Source organism: Ochotona curzoniae, unplaced genomic scaffold (assembly GCF_017591425.1).
Source record: "Ochotona curzoniae isolate NIBS_2020 unplaced genomic scaffold, NIBS_Ocur_1.0 contig_2699, whole genome shotgun sequence".
Lineage (NCBI taxonomy): Eukaryota > Metazoa > Chordata > Mammalia > Lagomorpha > Ochotonidae > Ochotona > Ochotona curzoniae.
Window position 1 is genome coordinate 1,039,488 of NW_024465561.1, and position 18,812 is coordinate 1,058,299.

At 61.1% G+C, this 18,812-nt stretch overlaps 1 protein-coding gene across 4 annotated transcripts; it reads left to right on the plus strand.

The window, feature by feature from the left end:
• Positions 1–5,466: 5,466 nt before the first annotated feature.
• On the plus strand, positions 5,467–18,051 carry SMG9 (SMG9 nonsense mediated mRNA decay factor). 4 transcript variants are annotated; one of them, XM_040976196.1, is made up of 14 exons: positions 5,467–5,687; positions 8,740–8,895; positions 10,414–10,488; positions 10,586–10,850; positions 10,940–11,037; positions 12,173–12,285; positions 13,539–13,650; positions 14,740–14,835; positions 14,944–15,029; positions 15,812–15,918; positions 16,237–16,344; positions 16,435–16,563; positions 16,743–16,887; positions 17,567–18,051. In XM_040976196.1, the coding sequence occupies exons 2-14, from the start codon at positions 8,746–8,748 to the stop codon at positions 17,643–17,645; spliced, it is 1,563 nt and encodes a 520-aa protein (XP_040832130.1). In that variant the 5' UTR covers positions 5,467–5,687; positions 8,740–8,745; the 3' UTR covers positions 17,646–18,051. The 4 variants fall into 4 exon arrangements, 3 of the variants coding, with proteins under 3 accessions (XP_040832130.1, XP_040832132.1, XP_040832131.1); XM_040976198.1 differs by having other exon boundaries at positions 10,595–10,850; XR_005883431.1 differs by lacking the exon at positions 5,467–5,687 and having other exon boundaries at positions 8,567–8,895; positions 16,435–16,568; positions 17,567–17,652.
• The last annotated feature ends 761 nt before the right edge of the window (positions 18,052–18,812 follow it).

Genomic DNA, 18,812 nt, shown 5'->3' on the forward strand with positions numbered 1-18,812 from the left:
GCACAGATGGGCGGCGGGGTGCATGCCGGCTTCCATGCGGACCCCAGCCCACCTCCAGACACTGTCCCATAGTGGTTCCTTCATACACCTCTGCTTCCCGGGGCTCTGGACCGTGGCTCATGTCCCTGCTTCCACTTAGCCCCACTTCTGTCCCCTCTTTCTGTGCCCCCTACTCCTCGGGGGAGACCCAGTTGTCCCCTCCAGGCACTGGGCAGTGTTCCCAGCAAATCCACAGCCTTCAATGTCACCTGCGGGTGAGCGGCTCCAGAACTCGGCCAACCGTAGTTCGGTAAAACCACGGCACACCTGTGACCGGTTTGTAACAAAATAAGGCACTTGTTCGTAGGAGGAGGGGCACGGGGCAAGCAGAAGGTGACAGCTGCCGATGACTGGGCGGCAGCTGTGTGCGAGCTCTTTATCCCCTAATGCCTCTGTGGACAAGTCAGAAAAACACCCAGGATCAGAGGGCAGGCCCTTCGCTAATGCGCCCTGGGGGAGACAGCAGGTGACGGCTTGAGTTGCTGAGCCCTTGCCACCCCTGTGGGAGGCCTGGGGCAAGTTCTGGATTCTCTGCTTTAGCCTGACCCAGTCCCAGAAATGACGGCCGGGCATTTGGGAAGATCTCTCTCTTGTCATACCCGCGGGGTCTGCTGGCAGTGTCCCAAGGGCCCCAGCGGGGATCTGCTGCCGCAGTGGCGGTTGCTGGGTGGGTGCGTGGGGGAAACCCACAGCGATTCCTCAGCATAGTGAGGGGCTGGCGGGAGAAACCGAAACCGGGTTTGCTGTTCCCTCGCAGGCCCTACGCCCACCTGTCTTTCACTTAGCCTCAGCATCTTGCTCAGGTTCGCCTCCTCCCTCTTTCAGGCCGTCCCCTCAGTCTCTCCCGCTGCCCGTCCGTCACTCACACTTCCTTCACCCTCACCATTCGTTCGAAAGGCAGAGTGACAGCCCTCATACCGAATCACTCCCCCAAATGCCTGCATGGCCAGGGCTGGGCCGGGCCAAGCCAAGGCCCCAGAGCCAGGAGCTGGAAAGTGGACCTGGGTCTGCCACGTGCGTAGCAGACACCTGCCTAGCTGAGCCCTTGCCTGCTGCCTCCCAGGGTGCACATTAGCAGGAGGCTGGGCAGGAGCGCAGGGTCAGGACCCCTAGCCAGGCACTCTGACACGGGATGCTGGTGTTGAAGCCGCAGCTCCACTGTGTCAAATCCCACCCCTAATTTCTATTTTTTCTTTCTTTTTTAAGATTTATTTATTTTTATTGCGAAGTCAGATATATACAAAGAGAAGAGACAGAGAGGAAGATCTTCCATCCAATGATTCACTCCCCAAGCGACTGGAGCTTAGCCAATCCGAAGCCAGGAGCCAGGAGCCTCTACTGGGTCTTCCACGCAGGTGCAGGGTCCCAAGGCTTTGGGCTGTCCTTGACTGCTTTCCCAGGCCACAAGCAGGGAGCTGGATGGGAAGCGGAGCTGGCAGGATTAGAACCGATGCCCATATGGGATCCTGGCACGTGCAAGGCGAGGCTTTAGCCGCTAGGCCACAGTGCCAGCCCCTATATTTTCTTTTTAAAAGCCTGTACTTACTTGGGGCCTTGTGGTATAGTGAGTAAAGCTGCCACAAGCAGCACCACCATTCCATACAGGTATTGTTTTGGGTCCTGGCTGCTCCACTTCTGATCCAGCACCCTGCTAAGTTGCCTGGGAAGAGAAGTAGAGGATGCTCTAAGTATTTGGGCCCCTGCTATCCATGTGGGAGACCGAAGCTCTTGCTTTGGCTATCCATGTGGGAGACCGAAGCTCTTGCTTTGGCTATCCATGTGGGAGACCGAAGCTCTTGCTTTGGCTCTGATCACTGTGGCCACACAGGGAATGAACCAGCAGACTGACGGTACTTCTCTCTGTCCTCTTTCTCTCACTCTGCCTCTCAAATAAAGTTTTTAAACACTTAAAAAAATGTACTTATTGAGAGATACAGAGAGGTCTTCCATATGCTGGTTCATTCTCCAAATGCCCCCACCAGCTGGGGACGGGCCAAAGCCAGAGCCGGGCCTCCACCTGTCACCTGTCCATCGTTCTCTGCACCCCAGACACATCAACAGGAAGCTGAATCAGGAGGAGGAGGGACTTGACCCCAGCTGCAGTGGTGGCTAAATGGACTGCGCCACAACAACCATCAGTCTCACTTTTTTAATTAAAAAAGTTGGTTATCTGAGAGGCAGAGCCATAAGGGAGACAAAGATATTTTCTTCTTTCTTTTTTAACATGTTAATAAAATTCTTAAAAAATTTAATTCTATTTTATTTTTGATGCTGTTTATATAGTTGACCAGGATGCATGCTCATGAGGACCAATGCTCAGGGTGGGAGGGTCAAGGCATGCGAGAAGATGGGGGTACAAATGCTTCCGATCTTCCTTTTCTTCCCTCTTCTCCTGTATGGAGGGGGGATGGGGAGCAGGGGGGGTTGCTCCCAACTGCCAAACTACATCAGTACCCGGGGATGGGAACGTCTACTTAATGTCATCTTAAAAACCCCAATGTGGAGAATGTTCTGAGGGTATTGCTTGAGTGATCTTGATAGTTCTGAGATGGTTTCACTGCTCCAAGGATGAGAAAATCCTTCCAAGGCCCACTGGCTGACAGCGTCCACCCCAGTGTATCCACTCTCCCGGACACTTGCTGCCAAAGCTTGGCCAGGAGAGTTGCCCAACCTGCTCTGCTCTCTCCTTCTTCTGACATAGCATGCAATTTCCTCTGCGGGCCCAAGTGAGCTGGCTGTCATGCCCCATTTATGCACTTGGGCATGCCGTCCACTGCACAGGCATCGAGGCGGCCCAGTCCCGATAGTACAGGGGCCTGGTTCATTCACTCTACCATCTGTACCAGCCTGCAAACACACTGGTGATTACAGCTGCTTGGTCAGGTCCATCTTCAGCTCCATGGCCCAGCCCACCCTAGCATGCCACAAACCTGGCCCTCATGCCGGGGGTGGGGGGGAGGGCTATCCTCTACTTATTGGTCCACACCATCCTCACCCCCTGGAAATAGCTCCAACAGCCAGGTCTGGGGCAAGCCAGGCCAAAGCGAGGAGTCAGGAGTTCTATCGGGGATCCCACGTAGATGCAGGGGCCCAAACACTTGGAACATCTTCGGCTGCTTTTCCAGGTGCCTTAGTAGGGAACTGGATCCGCAACAGAGTAGCCAATTCTGAGCAGCCAGCACTCATGGGATGCTGGCATCACAGGCTGCCACTGAACCACCCCTGCCCTCCAGCGGAACATTCTGATGAAAAACATCGAAATGGCTCCACTGAGGTCCTTAGCCCACGCACTGAATCACACACTTCCACGTGCAGGTGATAGGCACGCTTCAAATCCATGCTCAGCAATTTCCAAGTGACTGCTATGGATGGCTCCCTCCTAAGTTATTTCCCAGAATTCCCACGTTCCATCATTTCAGCCACATCTCCCTAGCCCCCCCGCCGCCCCCCTCCTTTCCTTCTAAGTCTTTGAGGACATTCCTGCAAGTGCTTTGTCCGGCTCGCGGCAGCTCCCCAGCCCACAGCCCCTCCTCGTGGATGACAGAACGGGATGAGCAGAGAATCTGGGAAGGAGAGGAATGCACCATGCGGGGCCGTGGCTCCTCACGCTGCTGACGCACAGCACGCCGGCTATGACTCAGCAAGGCTGCTCCCGCAGCACTGCCAGGTCTCCTGGCATTGCCACACACCTGCACTGGCTACCCCAGGATGTTAACCACCACCCACGCCTCCAGGAGCAGCCTGCTCACAGGGAAACTGTTGCACACACATTGGTACAGATTTGACACTGGGTCTGACCACGAGGCTCGCGGCAGGGGTGGCGTCCCAGGCCTAGCCGCTGACTCACTGCTGCCCAGGCTGCCTGGCCGGGAAGTGTGAGCTTGTCCAGGGGCCAGATGGGCTTGGGTTTGCGAGGAGGCTGAGGCCCTACTCTCTCTCTGACTCAATTCGCTGCTTCTGTTACACGGGGGTGGGGGGAGTGCCGTGAATGCAGCTGCGCAGTGGGTCCAAGGTCAGCATCAGGCCCACAGACCTCACTCCCACCCCTCCTCCTCCTCCCATCGCCCAGATGTGAAACTGACAACAGAGCGTGGTGGGCAATTGCAAAATTCAAGTGATAGAAGCAGACAAGTGACACTGACAGACTTACGCTCACATGATTGGGTTAATCACCCACAGGGCGACTTCAGACCCCATGGATGGCACTCCTGTCCGTCTGTCTGAGCAACTGGTATGCTTTCCCCTGGCCTGGGACGACGGCCTGGAGAAAGAGTTCCACTCAGAAGCAGAGTCCCAATCCTGTGTGCCCCCTTTGGCCGCTTGAATTATTATTATTATGTTTTTTTAATTGGAAAGGCAGATACACAGAAAGGAGGAGAGACAGAGAGGAAGATCTTCTGTCTGCTGATTCATTCCCAAAATGGACAAATGGCTGTAGCTGAGCTGATCCAAAGCCAGGGGCCAGAAGCTTCTTCCAGGTCTCCCAGGTGGGTGCAGGGTCCCAAGGCTTTGGGCCGTCCTCCACTGCTTTCCCAGGCCACAAGCAGGGAGCGGGATGGGAAGTGGAAAGGCTGGGACATGAACCAGCGCCCATAAGGAATTCCAGCACGTGTAAGGCAAGGGCTTTAGTCACTAGGCTACCGCCCTGGGCCAGGCCACCTGAATTCTGCCAACACAAACACATTACCCATTGAAACACAACTTTTTAAAAGAACATTTAAGGTCCCAGTACGATGGCTCAACTGGCTAATCCTCCATCTTGTAGCACTGGTATCCAGTTCATGCCCTGGGAAAGCAGTCGAGGACGGCCCAAGGCCTTGGGACCCTGCACCCGTATGGGAGACCTGGAAGAAGCTCCTGGCTTCGGATCGGCTCAGCTCTTGCCACTGTGGTCATTTGGGAAATGAACGACTAGGAAGTCCTGCGACCACACCCAGGTTCCTCTGGCGCAAGGTTTTTGACCCTTAACGGGACCTCTTCCGCGCGGCGGGCGGGCCTGAAGATAATTAGAACGGCTCCAAGTCTCCTCCAATTTTCAGCCTAAAGCGTGTGTCCGCTTGCAGGGCCCTCCCTTAAGAAAGCTGATCCCCGCCACAGACCACACTCTTCCATGGTGCACGCCAGGCCTGATTCATCCCAAAACCCAACAGCGTTGACTCCCTCAGCCATGACACTGAAATGCCTTCTCAAGGTCCCACCCCCGCCGAAGAGGCGGGACTCGAACCCGAAACCTCCGGAGCCGTCCGCCCCATCCCGCCAGCGCCCCTGGGGTGCCGACGCGCACGCGCGCTGTCAGACCACGCTGAAGCCTGGGGCCCTCTTCATCCACGCATGCTCAGTCGGCTGCGCGCTCGCACCTCCGCACGGCTGTGCACCGCGGCGCATGCGCAAAGCCAGCAGCCCGCGCGACCTGATTTCCGCTTGGCCTCGCGATAGCTCCTTCTCTTCCTGCTTCGGGCCTGCCGTGCCTAGGTGCCGCTTCCGGGACACAGAAGGCGGTTCCCGCGTGGCCGGCGTCTCCGCTTCCCGTCCTCCACCTTTCTCGCACATTCCCCTAGGCGCCATTGCCTGGCGAGTGGTTTGTGTGGAGTCCCCCGCCCCCACTCGGGAAAGCGCGCGCCGCGGGAGCCAATCCGCAGCTGGGTGAGGTAAGGGGCCCGCGAGCCGGCGCGGGGTTCGCGCGTCATCGCGGGGGCGGGGCAGGGCACGCCCCGCCCCCTCCCTGGCCGTTAAATAGCGCGGCCGGGCCGGGTTCTGGCTGAGACCGAGGTCAGGATGTCCTGTTCCGCTCCCTGCCCCGTTTTGGGCTGTGGGACGCTCATGTGAGGACAGAAACCAGTCCTGAGCGACCCTGCTAAAGTCTGTATCCTCCCCATCCGTCCCTCCAGGAACATTCTGGAAATGGCCTCACAGAGGGCCCATCTGTCCCTAATACCAGAGAAATACATTCATGGAAACTTCTGTGGCGGGGTTCCCCGCAGAGAATTGTAAACCTGCTCGTACGTACATGGTTACGATGGGGTAAAGGGCCCCCAAGCAGAAGTCCCCAGTTCCAGGAAGAGCGGGGACGAAAGTGCACCGTTAGCAATTAAGCTTCCCATGTACACATTTTATAAAGATTTATTTGAAAAGGGACTGGTCGCGATGCAGGCTAGTCCTCTGCCTCGCAGCGCCAGCATCCCATAGAGACGCCAGTTTGTGTCCCTGCAGCCCTGCTTCCCATCCAGCTCCCTGCTTGTGGCCTGGGAAAGCAGTGGAGGACGGCCCAAAGCCTTGGCACCCTGCACCTGCCTGGGAGGCCCAGAAGCTCCCAGGCTCCCTTGGCTTCGGATCAGATCAACTCAGCTTCAGCCGTTGTGTACACTTGGGGAGTGAACTAGCAGGCGGAAGAGCTTTCTGTCCTCTGAAAATCTGCTTCCCAATGAAAGTATGTGTGTGTGTGTATTTTAAAGATTTATTTATTTTTATTGGAAAGCCAGATATACAGAGAGGAGGAAAGAGAGGAAGATTTTCTGTCCAGTGCTTCCCCCTAGCACCCCAAACGGCCAGAGCTAAGCTGATCCGAAACCAGAAACCAGGAGCTTCCTTCGCGTCTCTCACGCAGTGCAGGGTCCCAAGGCTTTGGGCCATCCTCAACTGCTTTCCCAGGCCACAGGCAGGGAGCTGGATGGGAAGTGGAGCCACTAGGATTAGAACTGGCACCCACATGTGATGAGGTGTGCAAGGTGAGGACTTTAGCTGCTGGGCTACTGCTCCGGTCCCCATATGTATGTTACTTTAAGATCTGCTTGTAAATCAGGTACTCCGAAAGGAGTGGGGCGAGACTGAGCGCTTCCATGTTCTTGGTCCCGCAAAAGAAGAACTCTGTCGGGTCTCCCGTGTGAGTGGCCAGGGTCCTGGGACTTGGGCCATCTTCCGCTTTTCCAGGTCCTTCACAGGCCGGTGACCTGGAATGGAGCAAGTGGGACTCTGGACTGGGCCGTACTGCCAGCACCAGCACCCACAGGCAGTTTCCTGGTGGACCTTAGGTCCTGGGAAGTCTCCCTAAGTGGGAAGTTCTGCTGAAGTTTTATCCATGCCCCCCCACCAAATAATATGTGGGTAGCTAGTAAGGGGACCCTACGCAGCCCAGCTGGCTAATGGTTGGTGGACTTCCCAAAGGAAACAGCCATGGGGGAGGAGATGCCCTCGGAATGCGTGTACGTGTGCTTTGCAGTTCTGGGGCGCTCCCCAAGGGACTCAGGCACACCGTGGACATGGATTTTCCTGGGAGGAGCGGCCCTCCCCTCTGTGTGAACAGACACTCAGGGCCCGGGCACACTCCCCACGGAACCTTGGGCCCAGATACACAAGCCCTGGGAGGTAGAGAGCCATGTGCCAGCCGCCAGCAGGGCGCAGGAGGAGGGACCCCAGGCCCTGGGGAGACTTGTCGGAGCCATAACCCGTCATTTAGATGCCAAATGCGGCCCTTGTCCTGGTGTGTGTAAACAGGCCTGGGCCTCCAGTCCGAGAAGGTGACCCTCAGGTCAGCGTGTGGCCAGTGGGGGGGTCAGGAGCAATGAGAGGGGCTGGACAAGTCACTGCCTGGCCAGTGGAATGACCCCACATCTGGTAAACAAGCGTGGGCCGAGTCCAGAGCCTGTTTATGTCTCCACGGCCGGGGCTTGGGGGGAGGACCCAGGGAACGCGACGTGGGCGCTCAGGGCTGAGTGACCGGTCTGGGCTTGGTGGGTCATGCCCTGTGCCTTGCCCTCACCCCTGTCACCACACCACCTGTGCCTTGGCACCCTTGGCCGTCTCCCAGGAAAGCGCAGCACTTCCAGACCAGCAGACAGGCCGGAGTGCGGCCAGCAGGCGCGTGCTCGCGGCCCCTCAGATCACGGCTTGGGGGTCTGGATGCAGACCCTCTGGGGGTACAGGGTGGGGGTGTAGGGGGAGCCGGACTGCATGTGCAGCGCCCACATCTCAGGAGGGTTGAAGGGTTGAGCGCTGCTGGGGCCTGTGAGAATCTGCGAGACCTGCAGCGTGAGGCCCGGCTGTGGAGCGGAGCTAAGCGGAAGCACGTGGAGGCACCCTGGGCCCTGGTGCGGACCAGCCTGTCTGTGGGTGGGCGGGAAGAGCATTCCATCCACGCGTGAGCCCACACCCGTGGCGTGTGTTTGTGCTGAAGCACTGCAATGTGGGGGAATGGTTTTGAGTGAGGGCAGTGGGTTCCTGGCGGCCTGCAGAGGTAGGCAGATCAAGGCTCATTTGTGACCTCTCCCCTCACACACACACTTTTTCTGAACATGCCTTCCAGTTACTTGCCTCACAGCCCAGGGAGGTGGCTTCAGCTCCGGACTCCATATCTGCATCCTCCCCTCAGGAGGAAGAAGGGGCAGAAGACAGGTGGCTGTGTCTGGGAAGGGTTGTCTTCCCAAAGCTGCTAAGCCACAGCTCGGCCAGTGTGCCTTTCTGCTCAGTGAAAGCCGCCATGTGGCCGCCGTGTCATTGCAGTCCAGGCTGAGGAGTGTTCTGGATAGCCACACACTCCACCTGGAACTGAGGGTTTCACTTTTGTGGGGGAGATGCAAGGCCTGGAGGCCTGGAGTGGCTGCGGTCACGGGGCCCTCTCTGCAAGGCCAGGCCCTGGAATGGCTGCAGCAGGCACAGGTAGGGCAGGGCGAGCCCTGGGCCCCACCTCCTCTTGCTCCCTTGCAGGCGGCCATGTCTGAGTCTGGACACAGCCAGCCTGGGCTATACGGGATCGAGCGACGGCGGCGCTGGAAGGAACCCAGCCCCGGGGGCCCCCAGAATCTCTCTGGGCCCGGGGGGCGGGAGAGAGAGTACATTGCTCCATGGGAACGCGAGAGACGGGTGAGTGACTGAGTGTGAGGCCAGCCTTTGGGGATGGGGTTCCCCAAGGTGCCCACATGGGCAGTGCACCAGTGCTGGGGACATCCATGGACAAGAGCCCGCTGTTGTGGGGGATGAGTGTGCCGGGGCAGGAGCTGAGGTGCAGAAACCAGACGAGAGGAGGTGGCAGTCGGAGCTGAAGGGCATTCTAGACAGGACAGCAGCTTCGCACCCTAAGGTGGCCGCATGTGCAGGTTCCGGGGGAAGCAGGAGCCAGGGCTGGTTGCTGTGAGCAAGAGAGGGGCCCTTGGCTAGCGCCTGGGGCCCTTGGCGTGGAGGTTTGAGCTGAGCAGCCTGCCCTGTGCAGGGGCTGGGTAAGGTGACCCACCCGCTGAGGGAGAGCCTGGTGCATCCCCTGGAACAGGGCCTTAGCCCAAGGCATGGTCCCTGGGCGGTGGGCCCACACCCAGAGCAGGGCCAGTATGGGGCGTGGCAGCCTCGCCCTGCACACCAGCCTGCCCTGCCATAGCCTGCACCCCAAGTTGTATAGGTGGGGGGCCATGGCTGAAGTGTAACGCGGGTAGCCGTGAAAAGCAAGGGGTGTGGGAGGCCCTTGCTGGGTCGTGCTTCTGGTCCCAGTGCCCCCCAGTCTCCTCACACATCCTCTTGGAGAGCATGCCATCTCACACACCTTCAGCAGCTGTCCCTGAGCGGGCAGCCCCAGATGGCAGCCTGGCCTTAGCCTGTACTGCCAAGCGTTGGCCTCCTGCCTCACCCTCCTCACATCCTCCAGGACCCCTGTAGACCCCCACGTCTTCTTACGTCCTGTGTCCTTCCGCATAGCAGCCATAGCCCCCGAGCCGCCTGCTGAGGGCACCCGGGCTGGGCCTTCTACCCCCACCCCACCCCAGGGTGTCTGTCCATCATCCCCCATGGTGGGCAGCCTCCTGGATGCCCATGGACACTGCGCATGTGGCTCCCCCGTGAAACGTCCTTCTCTGCGGAGCCACACTGGCACGTGTCACTGTTTTCTCTGTAAACTAGTTGAAGGAAGAGTCCTCATGGTGTGGGGGAGGCAGCTCACCTGTGGAGGGCTCAGCACTCTTAGCACCCTGACACCTTAATGCAGGCTTCCCCGTGGAGGACGTCAAGAGAGGCACTAGGAGACTGGGGTGTGGGAGTGAGTCTCCCGGCAAGGCTGGATGGCAGGTGCACCTGCCGTGGGCAGGACCTCTCTGGGCAGTCTGTGAGGAGGGAATTCCTGCCCCACTTGGCAGTGAGAGTGGCCTCAGCAGGTCCCCGCTTCCCCCAGCAACAGCACACACCCAGCCCCTCTCCCCAGGGCAGCACTTCGGGATGGTGACACTCCAGACCTGGGACTGGGTTGCCTGGGTCAGACCCTGCCCCATTGCCTCTGTGGGCAAGCCCCTGCCTCTCCGTGTGTTTCTGTGCAGAGTGCAGGTGATAACAGGCTGGGCTCACAGGATTCCCTCTGGGGCCCCAGGAGCCTGCCTGAGTCAGTACCCTTCCTCCCAACAGGATGGCAGTGAGGAGACGGGCGCCTCGGTCATGCAGAAAACCCCCATCATCCTCTCCAAGCCCCCCGCCGAGCGGGTGAGTGGGGGCAGGGGGAAGGAGCCTCCGGGAAGGGTGGGAAGGGAGCACTTGGGGCAGGGATCTCCCCCCTTGACTGAGCCGGCCTGACCCACAGTCTAAACAGCCAGCACCGCAGCCGGCCCCCGCTGCCCCGCTGGCCCCCGCTCCCCTGGAGAAGCCGATCGTCCTCATGAAGCCACGGGAGGAGGGCAAGGGGCCCACGGCTGTGCCCAGCGCGTCCACCCCGGAGGGCGCCGCGCCGCCGCCCCCTGCGGCCCCCACGCCGCCCAAGGGCGAGAAGGAGGGCCAGAGGCCAACGCAGCCCGTGTACCAGATCCAGAACCGGGGCATGGGCACCGCCGCCCCGGCAGCCATGGACCGTGAGTGAGGGCCAGGCAGGGGCCTCCCGCCGTCGGCGCCTCCTGTGGATCCTGACCGCCGCCTCCGCCTGTCACCTTCTTGTCCCCAGCTGTCGTGGGCCAGGCGAAACTGCTGCCCCCAGAGCGCATGAAGCACAGCATCAAGCTGGTAGACGACCAGATGAACTGGTGTGACAGCGCCATTGAGGTACGGCCACCCAGCAGCCACGGCAGGACGGGAGCCCGGTGTGCCCGCTGCCGGCCACCCAGGGCTGAGCCACGGCAACGCCCGCTGTGCTGCTCTCCTAGCCTCGGGGGCGCTTTGCTTCCTCCTGCCCCCCAGTTACAGCAGGCCTGCCACTTCGGCCGGTGGCTGTTTCTCCCCTGTCGCTGTGGGGCCTGTCCCTGCCGCCGTCCCACACCCATTGCCCTGGGTCAGCCTTCGTGTTCCTGGGCTGGCCGCCCGTTCCCTCCCTTGCCGCTGTGTTTTGCTCGGCTGTGCAAACACAGCCCCTGCAGCCCGTGCTCTCTGACACCTTAGCTGCCTCCCTGTCCAGGCGGATGCTGATGTTCGCTGAGGAGCTCTGAAAACAAGAGCCAGCACCTGCGCCGTCCCCTGCTCATGCAGAACTCTGTATGGCGCAGTCCACGCCCTGTGTTTGCTTGTCCAGGCTGTTCAGCCCCTGACCTGTGGCTGGTGTGGGACTGAGGGGCAGAGCTGTTAATGCCAGGATCTGTGCCTGCCACGTCCCACAGGGATGCCCAGACTCTGCCTGGGCTGATGACAGCTCCCTGATCTGTGGTCGGGCCCATGCTTCACCTTTTATCTCCGGTTTAAAGTCTGGCAGGGACAGTGTGGTGTGCCCAGGCGGAGCTGCCTCCCTTGGGGAGTGTCTCTTACGCCCCCAAGTGGTCAAAGTCAGTAGAGCTGGTGGCCCTGAGGGGACGGGCTCTAAAGTGGCACAGCCAAGAACCCAGAGGCAGCATGCCCACCAGCTGTGCCGAGCTGTGCCAGGGTCAGCACCAGTGACTCCAGTTCCCCCACTGCCGTCCTCCTGGGCCAACCCCTCTCACCCTCCTCCCCACGGTTGCACTTCCTTCTCCTCAGGGTTTCTGTCCTTGCTGACTGTCTGTGCTGAGTTGGCTCCCCGAGCGCTCTCTCAGATGCTGCCCTTGCGCCCGCAGTGTTCCATGCAGCTTCAGCATGACGTGCAGTAGAAGCAGGGGCCCCTTGCCCCGATCAGGGGGTTGGGAGCACACAGTTTCCTCCCGAAGCTGCCAAGGCAGGTGGGCAGGTGGTCCCAGACGGTCTGTGAAGGTCCTGTTCCCTCATCTTTCCACAGTACCTGCTGGATCAGACCGACGTGCTGGTGGTTGGTGTCCTGGGCCTCCAGGGCACAGGCAAGTCCATGGTCATGTCCTTGTTGTCAGCTAACACTCCAGAGGAGGACCAGAGGTGAGACTTCAGGTGGGGTGAAGGGTCCCAGGCAGGAGGCGGGCACCTCCCTGGGGAAGGAGCAGGCATCATCGCCACCGGATGCCACCCCAAGAAGATGCAGTCCTTCCCAGGCCTCACTCCCCCTTCAGGGATGAGCAGAGCTCCAGGGTTGCCGGCCTGCCTGTCCCCAGGTAGTGGGTGACACAGCCACAGGACCGGGTGGGCCCACGCTGGGCCAGCCCTGCTGCTTGTCCGCTGGCTGACCATGGCCGTGTCTCCTCACCTCGGGCTCCAGACTGAAGGATGAGAAAAACTAAGGAGGCAGGAGCCACCAGCACCTCACGCAGTGTAGATGCCCGCAGGCCGGGAGCTCTGTGCTGGCCTCAGCCCTGCCAGGTTCCCATGGGAAAATGGGGAGTCCACGTGCACGAGTTAGAATGGGATTCTGCAGGTACGGGGTAGGGACGCAGGAACAGAGCAGGCAGGGAGAAGGGCAGGGGAGTCGCACCGTCCGCAGGGTACAGCCCTGCCCATCTTCACTGGCTCTGTTGTCGCCACGCAGAGCACTGCCTTCCTCCTTTGTGATGGCCACGGGTGGTGAGTCCCGTGATTTGTGAGCAAGAACGGAAGCTCCTTGTGGCGCCTGTGTCCGGGGGGGGGGGGGTGCCGCCTGTGCTGAGCAAGGCAGCTCCGGGCAGATGAGCGACCCCATCAGTCAGTACTGTCCCTGAGCTCACCCACTGAGGCAGGGGGAGTCACTGGGCAAGGCTCCCTGGCACCCAGCTCGGGTAGGAACAGGGGAGACCTCCATGACTGATGGGAAACAGCTGAGGCAGGGACTCTCGCCGTGGGAGCATTTAGAGCTGCTTTCCCGTGCCTGGCACATGGGCAGGTCGTAGCTGACAGGTGCCCATGTATAGCACCGTTCTCGGTGCTTCTTGCATGCTGGTCCACAGTTTGGGTGCTGTTGCCATCCCTTGTTTCATGCATGAGAAGGTTCAGGAACTGGCCCAGACCCACATGGCCAGGCTGACAGAGCCGAGGTTCAGACTGCAGGCCCTGGCTTTGTTGGCGGAGCCGTGGCAGCCTCTACTCACAGGCAGGAGCGACCCTGTGGATGAAGCATGGCCTCGCACATATGGGCTACGACGGCCAGCCAGCCAGCCGGCTCTGTGGGCCAGCGGGGAGCCGCAGTTTCCATGCTTGTTGCTCGGGAGGCGTCCCTGGCCGTGACCCAGGACCTCCCTGAGTCCTGCCCCCTCCCTGCGCAGGGCTTACGTCTTCCGGGCCCAGAGCGCCGAGATGAAGGAACGCGGGGGCAACCAGACAAGTGGCATCGACTTCTTCATCACCCAAGAGCGGATCGTCTTCCTGGACACACAGGTGCCCGTCCCCTCGTGCGCGCAGCCAGCCATGGCCATCAGTCCTTTGTCAAGCACTGCGTGCCTCTCGTGTTCTTGCCACGCAGCCTGAGGAGTGTGGGCCTAGTCCTGCGTGGGCTCACTGCCTCGGCCTCAGCTGTCCTGACAGCAGGCAGGGGAGTCTTCGTCGGCTTCCTGTGAGGTGTCCAGGCCCAGCTCAGCGTCTCTGGAACTGGCTGCGGCATGGCCCTCTGTCACTGCCTTGGCTGCAGACGGAGTTCAGCTCCCGGGCCTGCCCTTCGGAGCCGGGCAGTCTGCCTCCGTCAGACTGCGGTCATCCAGCCCTACCACACTCGCCAGGGTCACCTCCCTGGGCTCGCCACATCCTGTTCTCTTTATGGTCACCCCATGGGCTTCCCTTTTCTGAAGTGAGAGCCACGCCTCTTGGGCTGGGTGAGGGCCCCGTGGGGTGGCACCCGCACAGCTGGTGAGGCGCCGGGTTCTCTGACCATCAGCCCTTCTCGGTCCCTTCGTCTGCCCTGTCACCTGTGTAGCCTCCCAGAGCCCCCTGGGGCAGCCCTCACCTCAGGGTGAGAAGTGGGAGGCCCGTCCCCCACAGCCGGAGGGCGGCTGAGCTCCCATCACGTTCATTTCCACATGCCTTGATGAAAAGTTGGGGAGCTTTCCAGCCATTCTTCTACGCTCCCTGGTGCGAGCTTTAGAACCTCGCCAATTTTCACGATAGTCTGTGTTCCTTTGACCTGAGTAATTATCTTAGCCAAGTTTTGAAGGCTAATGAAACAGCTGACAACAGGAGGAGTCTCTGAGGGATGTGACTCATGCACGCGTATGTGTTAAATTTGTCAGTGTTAGCGGCTTTCTCCCTGGAGAGCTGGTGATCTCAGAGGAGTGGGGGGAGGGCTCTGGAATGTTCCCCATGTGTGAAATTTAGCTTTTATGTGAGGGAGGGAGAGGCCGGGGTCTTCCATCCTCTGGGGTACCACCCCGACTCCCAGCACGCGCCCACTGTGTTTGCCTGTGTGCTGGCCTGCACCGCCCAGCACGTGGGCAGTGGGGCCCGGCTGGACGCACTCCTTCTCTGCCACTGTAGCCCATCCTGAGCCCCTCCATCCTGGACCACCTCATCAACAACGACCGCAAGCTGCCGCCAGAGTACACCCTGCCACACACCTATGTGGAGATGCAGGTGGGGGAGCTGGGCCAGTGTGGGCGGCAGGCTGGGCGCCAGCACCCACCAGCCCCCCAACCCTGTACGCCTGTCACCCCTCAGCTCCACCCCTCCCTGTTCCCTCAGTCTCTCCAGATTGCGGCCTTCCTCTTCACGGTCTGCCACGTGGTGATCGTGGTCCAGGACTGGTTCACAGACCTCAGCCTGTACAGGTGAGGAGTGGGCGGAGGAGGAGAGCGAGACGCTGAGCCCAGGCTCAGCAGCCGAGGGGACCCCAGCGCAGCGGCAGCGTGTCTTAGCACGCCCTGCATGGACTTCCCCGCCACCAGCGTGGCTGGCCTTACAGCCCCTCCCCCTGCAGCTCAGGGACCCCCCACTCTGTTCCTCTGCTAGAGACCCCTGACCGACCGCATCTCCCTGCTGGTGCTTCCTCAGCTGTGTGTCCCACTCCTGTCACCTGTGCTGGTCTCCCCGTTACCTGGTCACAGGAGGGTGGCTCAGTGCCTAGGCGAGGTAGACGTTTGACATGGGTGCTAGGGGAGTGATGCGCGGCCACCAGTCAGCGCCCGGAGACCTGCTCTCGGCCTCCGTGGGCAGCTGGGAAGTGTGGAGGGCACAGCAGTGGGGTCCTGCCTGAAACTCCCGCAGCCCAGACTGGCTCAGTTGCTCTTGGCCTAGAGAGGGGCTGGTCCTGGCCAAGCAGAGCTGTGAGCACAATCGCAGCTGCAGTTCCAGGGGGCACACCTGGGGAGGGAGCACACGGACGTGCCACATGTGCGAGCCCTGCCAGGTGTGTCCAGCCCCGGGCAGCGGGTGGACAGAGCTCTGTGCTTCCTGCCAGGTTGCACTGTGGCCCCTGGCCTACAGTGGATGCCTCTCTTGAAAGGCGCTCAGGGTGACCATGTGGGGGCGCTGGCTGGAGCCTCAGTGCTGTGAGGAGCGTGAGCTGAACCTCAGCACCTCAGGGTGTCCCAGCAGCCTGTCCTCCCGCCAGGTTCCTGCAGACCGCAGAGATGGTGAAGCCATCCACACCGTCCCCCAGCCATGAGTCCAGCAGCTCGTCGGGCTCTGAGGAGGGCACCGAGTACTACCCCCACCTGGGTGAGGCGGGCTTGTGCGGCAGGGGCAGCAGGAGTCGGGCCCTTCCTCTCAGCTTCCTTCTGCCTCAGCCTTGAGGGTGGGGCGTCGAAACCGGGACCTGGCTGGGCTCAGAATAGGACAGAACCATTGCTGGGTCCCTGCAGCTTCCTGCCTGCTGCCCGTGGAGGGACTCCTGGCTGTTCTCCATCAGACAGGGGCCCCCTGGGAGCAGAGGGTGACTGTGATGCCTGCTCAGAGCCTGGGGCCCCCGAGACCTGAGCTGGGACACGGGCGGTGCCTGCAGCCACACCAGGCCTCACGGGCCACCCTCGACCACAGTGTTCCTGCAGAACAAGGCCCGCCGGGAGGACTTCTGTCCCCGGAAGCTGCGGCAGATGCACCTGATGATCGACCAGCTCATGGCTCACTCGCACCTGCGCTACAAGGGTGAGGAGCACCCCGCCAGGCGTCTCTGTACCCCAAGCCGGCTGGTGCCCAGGGCCTGCAGACTGACGTGTCTCCCGTCCTTCCCTGCAGGGACCCTGTCCATGCTGCAGTGCAATGTCTTCCCAGGGCTCCCGCCCGACTTCCTGGACTCGGAGGTCAACCTGTTCCTGGTGCCCTTCATGGACAGCGAGGCAGAGAGTGAGACCCTGCCACGAGCAGGTGCGGTCCCCTGCAGAGATGCCCCGGGCTCTGGGTGAGGGGGTGCTGGAATCCAGGGTGAGGGAGCAGGGCTCACAGGAGGAAGGGGCCAGGGCTGAGCCCTGCAGGCTCCTTGAGGCCCAGATGCAAGGGGACGCCGTCCCGAGGTTCTGTCCGTCACGGCATCTCTCGCACTGCAGGGCCCACTTCCAGCCCCCTCTTCTCCCTGCTGCCCGGGTACCGCGGCCACCCCAGCTTCCAGTCCTTGGTGAGCAAGCTCCGGAGCCAGGTGATGTCCATGGCCCGGCCCCAGCTCTCGCACACCATCCTCACTGAGAAGAACTGGTAAGAGCGCTTTATGGAAGCAGCCAGTCTGAGGCAGAAGGGGACGCTCAGAGGAGCCATGGGACCCCTTGAACCCGCTCCTCCCCACCTCATGGACCCCATGAGCCACCCACCCCCTCAGAGCAGGCTGCTCCCAGGGACCTCTCAGTGCTGGGCCACTCAACCTTGACACTCAGAGGAAAGGACCGTGGGCCCAGCCACACCCCCAGGACTGGGTGCCCCCTAACTGCCAGGAGCCCCTGCACCCAGCCCTGCAGTGGCCAGCCACCCCCTCACAGCCTCCACAGGGCTGAAGGGGCAGTGGCCTGGCTCAGTGCAGCCTCCCTCACCTTGTTCCCACCATTCCTGACATCCTTCAGGGACCCCTCAGTCTCAGCTCTGCTCCCCTGCGGGTCTCCCGTGCAGCTGGTGGGCGCAGGGAGGCTTGGGGAGCCAGGGCTAGCACCCCTGCCACGGAGGCCGGCTCTGAGCAGGGGGACAAGGTCTGTTCCAAGCCCCAGCGCTGGCAGCCTCTGCCTGTGGTGCGGTGGGAGCAGTCCCGCCCCGGGAGTGCGGGCGCCTGCCTGTATCCAAGTAAATGGCTCCAAGCTCAGCATCATGTTCTGTCATCCGTGGGCCTTGGTTTCCCATCTGCCCAGGCCCCATGGGGACAGCGCTGACTGACACCCTTCTCTCACAGGTTCCACTATGCTGCCCGCATCTGGGATGGAGTGAAGAAGTCCTCGGCCCTGGCCGAGTATAGCCGGCTGCTGGCCTGAGGCCCAGGGAGCATTGTCACGCAGGGAGCCTCCTGGGTGCCCAGGGCACGGCAGGAGCACACACAGCCTTCCCCGACGGCAGGGGAGAGCGGCACCAGGCCTGGCAGATGGACGGGGGGCCGTGACTTCCCCATCTGGAGACGCGAAACATCTGGGGCTTGGCCCCCACCCTCCATTGGGGTGGCTGTTCAGGGGGAGACTCAGATTCCCCCCTACCCTGGGACGAGGAAGTTGGCAGGGTCCCCCAACAGGGGCAGGCAGTGGGAGGAGTTCGGTGGGTTACCAGGAGGCTCCGGCTTCACGTGGAGCTCCTTTTGCAGGGAGAGGAGCAGGGGGTGCCTCGGGCTAGCGCCAACCCCTTCCCTGGGAGGTGAGGCAGGCAGAGCTGATGGTTTCAATAAACATGGTCACACGAGCTTGGTACTGTGTCCCGCTATGTTGCTGCCACCCCCACCCAGTAGGCTGGCTCTGGCAGGGCATTCCTGGCTGCCCACTGAGACCTGAGCAGATGTCTCCAGGGACACAGCCACAGTGCGTGGAGTTGAAGAGGCACGTGGGACTGCCTCGCCGAGGAGGAAGCTGTGAGAAGGGCTGGTGGTTCCCGGAGGTGTGGGGGATGGCTTCAGGCCCGCGTGTGTTTGCCCCAGAAGCTGCTCTCCTGGGTTAAACACAGACTCCGTGTGCAGCCCTGGCCCAGATGCACACCTGCTTAACGCCATGCCTGCCTCTGGTCTGGGAGGGAGTGAGCCCTGCCTGTCGTTCCTTCAGCAGAGCCCTTGCGCCCACAGACGGGCTCCCTTCCCGTGAACCCAGCTGCTCGCATTCAGAATAGCCATCACTACCTGTAGTTAAGTCCAGAACTTTCCTGGGGCGGATTACCTGTAGGTAGCTGAAGGACCTACCCGGTCTGCTCAGTTAAACAGTGCACAGTTAAACAGTGCAGTGAAGTGCCCCCCCTCTTCAGCCCTCGCCCATGGCCTCTGTCCACCGCTGCTCTGTGAGGCTGTGCTGTGGCCGACTGGGGCTGTCCCCAGGGCTCTTCCATGTCACTGACGCTCTCTTGGTGCTCTGTCCTTCCTGGAGGTGTCCTGGGCCTTGGGGAAGGCTGCATGCCCAAGGGTGGTGGTGCTGAGGAAAGCCCTCTGGCTGGGGTGAGCTCGATGCAGG

Excerpts from the sequence above, each read along its gene's own strand:
- SMG9 (XM_040976196.1), top strand. The coding sequence starts at position 8,746 with ATGTCTGAGTCTGGACACAGCCAGCCTGGGCTATACGGGATCGAGCGA. Across the intron at positions 12,286-13,538 it reads ACTCCAGAGGAGGACCAGAG|GGCTTACGTCTTCCGGGCCC; the intron begins GTGAGACTTCAG and ends CTCCCTGCGCAG. Across the intron at positions 13,651-14,739 it reads TCGTCTTCCTGGACACACAG|CCCATCCTGAGCCCCTCCAT; the intron begins GTGCCCGTCCCC and ends CTGCCACTGTAG.